At 38.6% G+C, this 12,559-nt stretch overlaps 1 protein-coding gene across 20 annotated transcripts in view; it reads left to right on the plus strand.

Moving 5' to 3' along the window:
• SORBS2 (sorbin and SH3 domain containing 2) overlaps window positions 1–12,559 on the plus strand; it is a 293,997-nt gene that overhangs the window by 140,887 nt on the left and 140,551 nt on the right. For 13 of the 20 annotated variants that reach the window (XM_075610127.1, XM_075610126.1, XM_075610132.1 and 10 more), the window contains one exon: window positions 7,939–8,544. The exons of 6 other annotated variants lie outside the window; for them this stretch is intronic. In XM_075610127.1, coding sequence (XP_075466242.1) covers window positions 7,939–8,544 — 606 coding nt within the window. Of the gene's footprint in view, window positions 1–2,013; window positions 2,067–7,938; window positions 8,545–12,559 lie in introns of those variants that run through there. One more of the 20 variants, XM_075610135.1, reaches the window with a different exon arrangement.

Raw genomic sequence — 12,559 nt, forward strand, 5'->3', positions numbered from 1 at the left:
CAGAGCTGCACCCAGATTACTAAAAAAAAGCTGCACTGAAACAACTGAATCCCCACTCTCAATACACCCCAGTGATGGCCATACACCAGGGAATATCACATGGAGGGGGTACAGAGCTCCAGACAGCTCCCAGGGGTCTAGTGCAGTCTGTGCAAGTGAGAAAATAATAGTCCCAACGCGTTTCGTCTAAAAATACTTTTTCCAAGGGTTTTCTAAAAGACCTGCTGGATGCTGTGCGCATTGGAATCCTCCCCTTCAGCATATAATATTTATAATATATTATAGCATAAAATATTATAGTATATAAATACAGCATATAATATAGTATATAATTACAGCATATAATATGTATAATATATTATAGCATAAAATATTATAGTATATAATTACAGCATATAATATTTATAGTATATAATATTATAGTATATAATATTTTTAAAATGTACTGACATTTATAGTTTTTTAGTATAAAGTCAAAACACATCAGTGGCGATAGAGCTGCTACTTTGGTGGATATGGAATAAGTTCCTCCATCAGGAATTAATACAATTAGGGAGCGACATTTGCCATCTTAAGTGTGTGATGTCAGTACGTTTTAGAGGAGCCGCGGTGCAAACCTTCCTGTGATAACTTAGCAATCCCTCAACATTCTGTACACCTATGAAAAGAACAAACACACACACACATATGTATATGTATGTGTGTGTGTGTGTGTATATGTGTGTGTGTGTGTATATATATATTTATATTATGTATATACAGTGGTGGGATTCAGTCGGTTCGCACCTGTTACTAAAATTTCACAGTTTGCGGAACCGGTGCTTAATTTACCTTCATTGCCGGCGGTGTCTAACAGCATCTCCCTGCATCTATTTCCCTGCAAAGGCTGTCAATATGGCTGCCATGCCAACGGGAACGTCAGTGACGTAACCGCATCATGTGATATCCGTTGCTATGGCAACGAGACGCTATGTGACGGCACAACGCTACGCAACACCCGTTGTCATGGCAACGTAGCGCCGCGTGACGCCTTGCGGCCATTTTGAGAGGCTTTGCAGGGAAATAGATGCCGGGAGATGCTGTCAGACGCTGCCCGCCGCCAAGGTAAGAACCGGTTGTTAAATTTTTTAAATCCCACCACTGTGTAATTACCTTTACAACCCCACGCTGGCTAGTTATCAGGGCTCATAAGAAGAAAGTGAGGATATCTCAGTCAGTGTATTGAGAAGCAGTGGGAGAACGGGCCTGGACATTTGGTCCCGGCGTTGTGCCACGACCAGATCTCTGCTGGCGTTTAGCCGCTGCTCCCCTCACTGCAGGGACTTCTAGCTTCCGGCAGCTTTGCTGCCAAGGAAAAACCCTAACCTTACCCCTTACCCTAAACCCCTCACCCTAAACCCCTCTAATACCAACACTACTTCCTACCCTAAAACTTCAACCTAAAACTAATCCCCTACCTTAAAACATTAACCCTTTAACCTAAAACCCCTTACTCTAATCCCCTACCCTTAAAACCTACCCCTGTACACTAAACCTCCTATCCTTAACCCCCTACCCTAACCGTTAAATTAACCCTTAAAATTAATTTACCTTGGCGAAGCAGCCGGTGGCTGAGTGTTAAGCAGCGGAGCGGCTGTGGTGGGGTGATCCCTCTGTGGCCGAACGCCGGCGGAGACTTGGTGCATCGAGACGACCAACTGTCCAATTCCGGTGGGCGATAGCCAAGTTACGCCAAGTAGTCAATGGAATGGGCTGTAAGGTGACTTACACTTAAGCAGTGCTTCGTAACTATAGCCTATAGGCTTTGATACTGATGATAGGACATAAAGGAACAGCTTATAAAGCTGTACTATGTATTTATTAATGTTATTTAGTCAAATCTGCTGATACGTCTCATTTAAAAAAAATAAAAATAAAAATAACACATTATAATCTTCACTTTTTAATCATTTTTGCTTTCTAATTATATAGTAGGGTCCCTTACATTGTTTCTTCCTCAGTGCCACTGCTAAAGCAGAACTTTAAATTGGAAACAGGCCTTTGAACTGCTGACAATACTCATAAAGGTGTGACAATGATTTATTGTATCCGGTACTCACATCAAGCTATTACTTTTGGTGTGTGTCGTGGCACTCTTCAAAAAAATATGTAAAACAGAAGAAAACATTAGCTGGAGGATTTCCATCACAATTTAGGTGAATGCCGTGAAAAGCAAAAATAATAAGCATGTTGCAGATAGACTATGTGGTTTAAGCAGAAAATTGGCTTCTCGCTGACCTTAATGGAAACGTTCAGCAGTTCCAAATACACAGCCTCTCTGCACCATGCTGATCATCTAACTGAGCGAGTATTGTGTATTTTCAGTGCCTTGGTCTATATGTAGAGTTAAGTATTGTTTTATTTGTATTGCCTCAAATGTCAATAGCTAAAGCATGTCTTTTTTTCAAGTTATGGTTACTCAGCCTTACCATTCGAATTATTATTTTATTTTATTGAATCTCCAAAATGCGTTGCTTAAGACTCACACTTTATATAAGTTGCAGACACAATTTTTCAGAAGTATACTACAATGTCTATTGTAGGTGGCCGGAATAATTGATATACAGTATCTGGAGCAGAAGATCTCATGTAAGACCCAGTTTAAATCACTTAAGTGGTCATTTATCAAAGTCTCGTGACCTGCAAAAGTGGGGCATAAGATTTGCAGAAGGAGACCCCATTGATTGTATAGTGGCACTTAATGAAAAGACGATCAAAAACGCTTATTGATTCAAACATAACTTACTATTTAGTTCAAAATGTTACTAACAATAATAAAGAATAATTATCAATATATAATTAATATTAGTGGGAAAGGGCATTAGAATCCATATTTGAAAAAAGTCCATAGTTATTGATAATGACCACCTACAGATGTAACAGGCATTATTGCAACCGCTGGCACTTTAGACCACCCCTTTTCTGTGTTACCAATACAGGCAGTCCTCGTTTATCCATCCGTTCTGGAAGTAGCGTTGGATAGTGAAACTGTTGTAAAGTGAGTCCCATGTTAATCAGTGGCGGTGAGCGTTGGGTAACGCATTCCGGTGTCGAAAAACGGCACTTAGGTTTGCATTGTAAAGTGTTGGATAAGCCATTCGCTGTAAAGGGAAACGTTGGATAGCGGGAACTACCTGTACCTCCTTTTTTGCACACAACTAATGCATTTAAAATGCCAGTTGCTGCCCCCGGTGTATTGTGTGGGTCACGCTGCAATGTGCCAGTGGGACCAGCCACGGCTGCTACATACTGTGTATATGCAATGATCTGCTGGAGAACAACCTTCACACCCTCTGACGCTCAGTGAAAGAAATATCGCTCTTCAACTGGATATGATGAATAAATATCTACTTACTGATTTACAAGAACCAGGCAACATAATAGATAGATCGGTGTTAAAGAGTCAGAACCCAAGAGGAGCTTAAGCCAGTGAGTGTCTAGTAGAGGAGCTTAAGCCAGTGAGTGTCTAGTAGAGGAGCTTAAGCCAGTGAGTGTCTAGTAGAGGAGCTTAAGCCAGTGAGTGTCTAGTAGAGGAGCTTAAGCCAGTGAGTGTCTAGTAGAGGAGCTTAAGCCAGTGAGTGTCTAGTAGAGGAGCTTAAGCCAGTGAGTGTCTAGTAGAGGAGCTTAAGCCAGTGAGTGTCTAGTAGAGGAGCTTAAGCCAGTGAGTGTCTAGTAGAGGAGCTTAAGCCAGTGAATGTCTAGTGCTTTGCCTTATAATGTTATACTAGTGCTATGCCTTATAATGTTATACTAGTGCTATGCCTTATAATGTTATACTAGTGCTATGCCTTATAATGTTATACTAGTGCTATGCCTTATAATGTTATACTAGTGCTATGCCTTATAATGTTATACTAGTGCTATGCCTTATAATGTTATACTAGTGTTATGCCTTATAATGTTATACTAGTGTTATGCCTTATAATGTTATACTAGTGCTATGCCTTATAATGTTATACTAGTGCTATGCCTTATAATGTTATACTAGTGCTATGCCTTATAATGTTATACTAGTGCTATGCCTTATAATGTTATACTAGTGCTATGCCTTATAATGTTATACTAGTGCTATGCCTTATAATGTTATACTAGTGCTATGCCTTATAATGTTATACTAGTGCTTTGCCTTATAATGTTAGTCTAGTGCTATGCCTTATAATGTTATACTAGTGCTATGCCTTATAATGTTATACTAGTGCTATGCCTTATAATGTTATACTAGTGCTATGCCTTATAATGTTATACTAGTGCTATGCCTTATAATGTTATACTAGTGCTTTGCCTTATAATGTTAGTCTAGTGCTATGCCTTATAATGTTAGTCTAGTGCTATGCCTTATAATGTTATACTAGTGCTATGCCTTATAATGTTAATCAGAACACATATTTCTCTTAGGCTGCGGCCCCAGTGTACATTGCTGCACGAGCGGCTGGCGGCGCGTGCACGTGTGAAAGCCACGATCTGTGGTCTCTGGTTGAGCTTTCAGTGAGGAGCAGGAGATCAAATGGGGGAAAGGGGGCGTGGCGGGGGCTTGGCCATGACGTCACGCGGCTGGTTCGCCTTCATTGGCTGAAACGCCGCCGGTACGTGGCCATCAAGAAAACACAAAAATCTTGTCTGCAGAAAATCTGGTTGCACATCGCGACCGCTCATGCGCTTGCAGGCAGCTACTGGGACCGGCCCCATTGAGGGGTGGATCTTGTTCCTGCAGTGCACGCCGTAGCGAGCGTAGCAGTAGTCTCTGGGGCCGTGGCCTTGGGCTAGTGAAACCAATAATAGATATATGCCTGTTCTCCGATCATATAGAAACCCTAACAAAAGAATTGTAAATGAGTTAAGGGGATAAAAAAAACAATTAGGAGAATAATTAATCAGTACAATGTACTGTAACTCACAAAGTTGTGTCTACTATCTAGACTGTTACTGGTTCAATATAAGAGTCAAGAGAGACTATTATAGTCCTACATAGAGTAGAGGGGCAGAGTATAGACTGAGTAAACAAAAAGTATAGAGAATAGGCAGCACTCTAGCAAAAAAGAAATCTAAGTGATGTGATACAAGTGGTGCAAAGGGAACATGGGAGGGACCCGAAACCCTCCAAAATACCCACACAAACTCCAACTGGGTTCCCAGCACTCAAAGATCAAAACCAGAATGAATGTCACTTGGGTATGCCAAAACACATTTTTACTGTGTTATCAAGTGATAATAGTAGACTGATTTACGTGAAATTAATATACAGAATCCGTATGTGTACACAGAAAATATGATGCGGGCTAGAAACTATATAGCAAAAAACACAGCGATATACAGTAAACATCCAAAACACAGTTTATCCAGACAAAGAAACACTATTCAACAAAGAAATACTGCACAAAGAAAGGGGTCGGAGGGACAGGGGAGAGGAAAGGAGGCGAAGAAAACAAAAGAGAAAAGGTGCAGAGAAAAACAAAGGGGGCAACGTTTCGGGGTGTGAACCCCTTCTGGTTCGGTCCCACGGACCAGGTGGGTCTGTGGTACTTCCCTTGAGACCCTCAATATAAAACCTCCCTCAAGTACAATAAACAAGAATAAAAATGGGTGTAGTCCCAATAAGGTAGGTACAGCTCTATAGTATCAGGCCTGTGTGGTGGCCAAAAAAAGCCCAGATGAGCCATAAGGGCAAAACGGAATTTGGCAACAAAAAAAAACCAAGCTCTAAAACAAGGCTAGCAAAGTGCAGGGTAAATGTTCCCCAACGCCTGTGAGCTGGAAAAAAGGGCATCCTCCGTGTATAGAAATCACGCAACGGGTTAACGTTGAGTGAACAGGTCCAAATAGATAGCCTTACTTGAGTTTGGGAGACATGGCAGAGTGTGTATTAGGGTTATGACAGTGATGTACTCAGTCTACACTCTGCCCCTCTACTCATTGTAGAACTATAATATTCATTCTTGACTCTTTTTATATTTAACAAGCGACAGTCTGATCTTAGACACAACATTGTGAGTTACATTGTACTGGTTAGTTATTCTCCTATTTGTTTGTTATCCCCTTAACTCATTTACAGTTATTTTATTAGGGTATTTATATGATCAGAGAATTGGCATCTATTATTGATTTATCTAGCCTAAGAGTAATATTTGTTCCGATTTAACATTTATAGGGTATAACACTAGACATTCACTGGCTTAGGCTCCTTTTGAGTTCTGAATCTTTTACACTGATCTATCTATTATGTTGCTTGGTTCATGTACAAGCAATAACTAGATATTTATTCATCATATCCAGTTCAAGAGCTATTTATTTCACTGAATTTTAGAGGGTGTGAAGTTAGTTTTCTATCCAGATATGGATCCATATATGGCATTATCAATAACTTTGGACTTGTTTCAAATATGGATCAATAATGCCATTTTTTTTACTAATATTTTTTATATGTTGATATTTCTTTATTATTTTGTTGATGTTTGTAAAATGTTGATACTTAGTTTTAAGTGAACAGTAAAGTTATATGTTTGAATCAATAAGCGTTGTTGGTCCTCTTTTCACTAATATTGAGTGTCACTACACCATGGGGTCTTTCTTTCTGTCTCAGTGAGTGTACTTATTACAAATCACCCCTATGTGTGCACCTACCTTACGGTATGTTATCCATAGGCTAAGCGAGGATTCTTCTTCAGTTTGTTCTTGCATAACATTTGCACCAACTTTAAAAAGGAAAGACATTGAGATCAATAGAGTTTTCAGTAGAACTTTTGCTTCTTACATATCTGTTTATATCTTCTTTTACTGTGTGCCACACTCGGTGTGAGGCTTATATATGCTATTAATATGTGCCATATTCAGTGTGAGGCTTATATATTCTATTAATATGTGCCACATTCAGCGTGAGGTTTATATATTCTATTAATGTGTGTCATACGCGGTGTGAGGCTTATATATTCTATTAATATGTGTCACACTCGGTGTGAGGCTTACATATTCTATTTATTTGTGCCACACTCGGTGTGAGGCTTATATATTCAATTAATACGTGCCACACTCGGTGTGAGGCTTATATATTCTATTAATATTAATAATACACTCAGTGTAAAATTTCGCTTATGGTTTTCCACTACCACTTTCTAGTATGATGCTCAATGTTGGTAATATTGCCAACACAAACTAACCAGTGAAATAATATTATGACACAAAGCATATTCATTAAATAATATGATACTACTGTATGTGGTATTTGTGAATTCTGAATAGACACTTAAGTAGTAAAATTATGAGTCTGTTATTTTAAGCCCAGCTAAAATCGGTATTTTAATAAAATGCTAAATAACCAGAGGAAGATGTTATAGTTCCCAGAATCTTCATTGAGTTAAATAATATGCTGTGAAGCCACTTCTCCATGTCAGAGAAGCTCTGACCTCCATTGTGAACAAACATAGAACCACAGCAAGAAATCAAACTTCAAGCTATGTACCTTTAACAAATCTGGTACTATTATTTCCCTCCTGTGTATGATGGACAATTGGTTTCACAGCACGTTGACCAAGTTTGTCCTGAGTGTCCACCTATGTCAGCTGTTACTCAAGTTCCACTAGGACGCAGCAGCAGCTGCAACCCCTGACTGCCATATTAAAAAGTCAGACATGGTGAGTTGGACTATAGAAATCATAGAGCCAGTTTGATATTTTATTCTCAATTGGAACTTAAAAATTCTTACCATAAATGACAATAAAATTTGACTTTTGTCATCTCCGGTTTAGCCAATTTAAAATGTAAAAAGGAGGAACTGTTTTTTTTTACATCATTGCATTTGCTTTATAGTACATCCTTGTTTTAATGTTTGCTATGCTAACACATGCTTTCTCTCTTTCTCCTATCATTTATTTTGCTATGCGAATGCTTTTTTTTTTTTTAAAACAGCCTCCCCTGCCTCCTCCTAGGAAAGGAAGCTTTCACAAATCATCAGCTAATTACAAGCAGGGAGATATTAATGAGCACTCAATAACATCCAGGCTAGTCCCATCAGGTGTTCAGTCTTTTACTAAGAGAAGCATGCAGCAAACTCTGTATTCTACTAAATCAAGCACAAACACGCTATGTACTCAAACCACTACTAAGCCACAGACTTTATTCCCTGGTACACAAGCAGAACGCACGAACACTAAACTCATTCACCGTGAGCGTAGGCAGGGTTCACAAGAACGTAAAGTTTCCACCTTAAAACTAATCCTAAAAAAAAGTCCTGCTGGAAAAACTCACTCTAATATGCATCGGAAAGTCAGGCCTGCTGCAGTGGCAGCATATTCACCCAACCTCGTGTCCCCTACTCATAATGCCTCACTTGAAAAGCACGCAGCTTCCCTATCTTTTGAGATAGCTTCTAAACCGAAAATGAAGGCAGAAGAGAAACCAGAAAAACGTGGACCACCTCCTGCACGTTCTGCTGACCCTTTCAAGATGCCTCCTAGTAGTTCTGGGCAAAAGACGGCAATTGCTTCAACGGCATGGTCCTCCGAGAGCCAAGTGGTATATTGACATTTTCAGTATTTCTTGTCTAACATTTGTAAATGAATGAATACAGAGTACCATGCTTTAGAATATTAACCTAACGTAATTGTCACGATTGTGAACTTAAAAAAACCTTGCAATTATTTATAATTGAGTTGACTCCACAAACGTGTTTATAGAATTACAACAAATATTGCTACAGAGATAACCGTTGCATTATTTGAGAGCCATTATGCACAATTATGGTTAGCAGCGACATCATTATTTGCCACCACTACGTCTAGTACTTTAATATATGTATTTATTCAAAGGCCGCTACAATACGTGTTTGATATAATGCACCCGGAGTATTTCTGCTCCTGCTATTTTATTTCACCATTTACTGAAAGCAGTAATCTTCTCTGGCAACAATGGCCAGGTCTTCGAGTCCCCCAAAGTGCTTCTGTTAAAGTGGAACACCTTTTATGTATGGATCATAATTCTACAAAGAGAAGAGCAGGAGAAAGGACTTACATAAGCACTCCGAATAGCACAGAGGCAACAGCGAGGGAACAAGTGATTGATGTTTCACTCTATCTATTCTGTTACGTCCTGAACTTTTATGTTCCTCTGAGGTATTTATCTAAATGTAGAAATCAGTTCCCTCTACAGCATTTCATTCAACAACACAAAGCTTGCCAGATATCTTATTTAATTAAAAAAAAATTGCAATAAAACATTTATTTGCCATTTTTATGATATGGATATCCCATAGATTTCTATTATGAAACATTCTCCCACACCGAGAGGTTTATTTATCAGTCTCCCAGGTGCAAAACGAGGGCAAAATTGGAGCAATAAACCCCAACAGATTTATCAAATAAAAGAGCTATTGCTTTTAATGGGGATCCTCTCCTAGGATCAAATGTTTCTGTTTTAGCTCCAATTTTGCTCTAGTTTTGCAGCTCTGAGATTTTAATAAATAGACCAAGTTATTCTATATAGTTTATCTGTTAGAAAACGCACATGAGCATGTATTTCCACCAGCTGAAAAACTATGATCAAATCAATGCAGAAGAATTGTTCCAGGTTTGTGAGAGAAAATGTTTCAGTTCTCTTTAATGGGATTCTCTTCTCCGATCAATATGGTGCTGTTATGTTGCACTGGCTTTGTTATCCAGCCTGGCAGCCAGGAGACTTCAGTAAATATAGTTAGTTAGTGGATTTTGTTATGCCAATGTTAAAATAAGTTCAAGTCACTTTCCATACTTAGTGTCTGCTTCAAAACATGAAAAATATAGCACAAAGGCACAGCAGTGTACAGTACATGCATATAAATACAGAGGCTGCTACCTGCACAGTAGATTTCCAGATCTAGAAGAAAGGAGCTTGGATTGTAAGTAATGGACTGGGAAGCATTGAAAAAAGAGATTTAGAAATGTAGGACAGTGCCGAGGTCAAACCTTTAGATGTGACCGGTTCATAGAGACAAGTGAAGCTTGGGTAGAGCAGAGGGTGATGGTGGAGTTATGGAGGTCTACAGCATGTATCAAATAAATTTTGAAGCCGAACTGGGGCATTTTCCTTTTTTAGATTAGGCGAACCATATTTGTTTTAAAAAAATCCCCATATATTTGCACAAATGCGAATTAATGCCGTTTTAGTAGCAGATTTAAAATGTGGCTAATAATTCTCTATAACATAATTCAAACAGCGCAAAGTAGTTTCAGTGTAGTGTATTGCATTTATTAATGTGTCCATCTTACATACACAGCTATATATATAGTATGCGAAAGTATATCTTGTATTTTACAGAAAAACAAGTAAAAGATACTCTACTACACTTAGAGTACTGTATAAAGTTCACTGTAAAGAATGAAACATTATAAAAAAAATTGCACAAATACAGTTGCAGTATGTTACAGTTCGGCTATTTTTCTTTCCACACAATTGACATCGAATATTTGAAATGTTATGGGGTTGTATTTTCATTGTTACCATTTTACACCATACTGCAGAATCTGTTTAGCAACCCTTTGCAAATTATGTACATTAATTGGTTGCGACAAAGATATCATCCGCACTAGATACCAGTACGGTACGTCTAATATTGACGTTGGGAATCTGGCAAAAAGTCTGAAAAAACAACTTTGACCTTTTTAACAGGAGAAAAAACATCTATATTTGCAGGTCTCCTGCCACAAAGGCACTTCATAATGCTTCCTAATCATTATTCTTTTGTGTGCCTGCAGCTCTTTCTCTTGCTACCAGTTAAGGAAACACTTTGTTAGCAGTGCCTGTGCCTGGCATTACTCCATTTATTACTAGTCCTTTGCTATCACTTCTCTAATACAGTATGAAACTGGTGTGCCTAATGTAAATACCCCTTTTCAATAGTAAAACACTACTGTGATAAGCTGACCCCGATAGTACAAGCTCATGTTGTTCTAATGGTGGTGTAATAAAATATATAACGCTGTAGACAAACAAATACAACAATTACATCACTTTGTTTTTACAGAACAGACTATACAACAAGGGGAAAAAACAACACAATATACTTATGGTGAAGAAAATAAAGAAGTTTGGATTATAATGTAGCTTTAGGGACGAAACAGCATTGAATGCTCAGCTTATATCAGTTTCTATTGATTAATTGTTTGGGTATCTAGCTGGTATCTGTATGTGCTGATAACATTACCAGGTAATGGTATTTGATGTAGATCACATTGTTCTCTGTGAAAAAGAGAATTACAGAACATCCCATGTAACCTGTAATAATTGCATTGTCATTTTCAATTTGAGAAGATATTGTATAATTGCATGAGTTGCCCTATCTAACTATACACTGTACTTAGAATACTAGTTGGATTAATTATAGCAGACTAAGTACAGTGTATAGTTAGATGGGGCAGCACATACACACAGAGCAAGAACTGTATAGTTATTATTCTAGTCATATAGTTATTCTATTAATAATTGATTTCATGCTTTCTGCAACACTTTCTGCTTGGAAATTCACTGCAGACCCTTCAACAGCAAAAGCGTTTATAACTTTATATAATATCTTCAGAAAATAAACAAATATCAGGTAGAAAAAAACCCATTTCAAATAACTGGAAAATACTTTAACACAACAAATGAAATTGAAAATGACGAATGTAATTATAAAGTTACATGGTATGTTCTGGAAGGCTAAGGGCCCTGCGTGCGCAACGGGGTGCCTGGCGGCACTCGTTACCTGCATCAGCGCGACCTGGTGCACTCCAGGCAACCCGCGACGGGGAGGTGTGGCGGGGGCACGGGCAGGACGTCACGCGGCTGGTTCGCCCTCATTGTCTGACCCGCCGCCGTAACGTGGCCAATGCTCGACCACCGTGCCAAAAGACAAAAATCTTGTGTTTTGGCAAAGGCGGGTGCTCATCGCGCCTTGTGCGCACGCACACACGCCGGCTGGGGCCTGCCCTATAGAGGGCTGTACCTTGTGTGTGGCTCTCACGCCGTCGCAGCCGCGGCCACCGGGGATGAAGCCTAATGCTCTTTTTCACAGAGAACAATGTGATCTATGTCAAATAACTTTACCTGGTAATGTTATTGTCAGGTACAGAACAATGTGTGCACAGTTGTGGGCATCTCACTTTAAGCACATGGGAAAACCAACAGATGAGAACCTAGATAGCTATGGTGTTTTAATACATGAATAACAATCATCACATCTTCATTCAGTGTGTCATCTCACAATTCCCAACATATTTGTCTCATAACATTCATTGTTTGACCCTTTAACAAGACATGTCTTCTGATTGCAGCTCACAAGAATGAACTCATCATGGAATAATGTCTTTTGTCTGCTTTATGTTATTATTTGAAAATGTTTTTTCTAAAGTAGAGCTGAAAAAGCAGCTTTAAGCAGCAATACAGGTTTCACTTAAAAAAAAATTATATATATATATATATATATATATATATATATATATATATATATATATATATATATATATATATATATATGAAAAAAACACGAAAGAAAAAGGAAATCCCAAACAGAAGCACT

The sequence above is a fragment of the Ascaphus truei genome, chromosome 1 (genome assembly GCF_040206685.1).
Source record: "Ascaphus truei isolate aAscTru1 chromosome 1, aAscTru1.hap1, whole genome shotgun sequence".
Taxonomy (NCBI): Eukaryota; Metazoa; Chordata; class Amphibia; order Anura; family Ascaphidae; genus Ascaphus; species Ascaphus truei.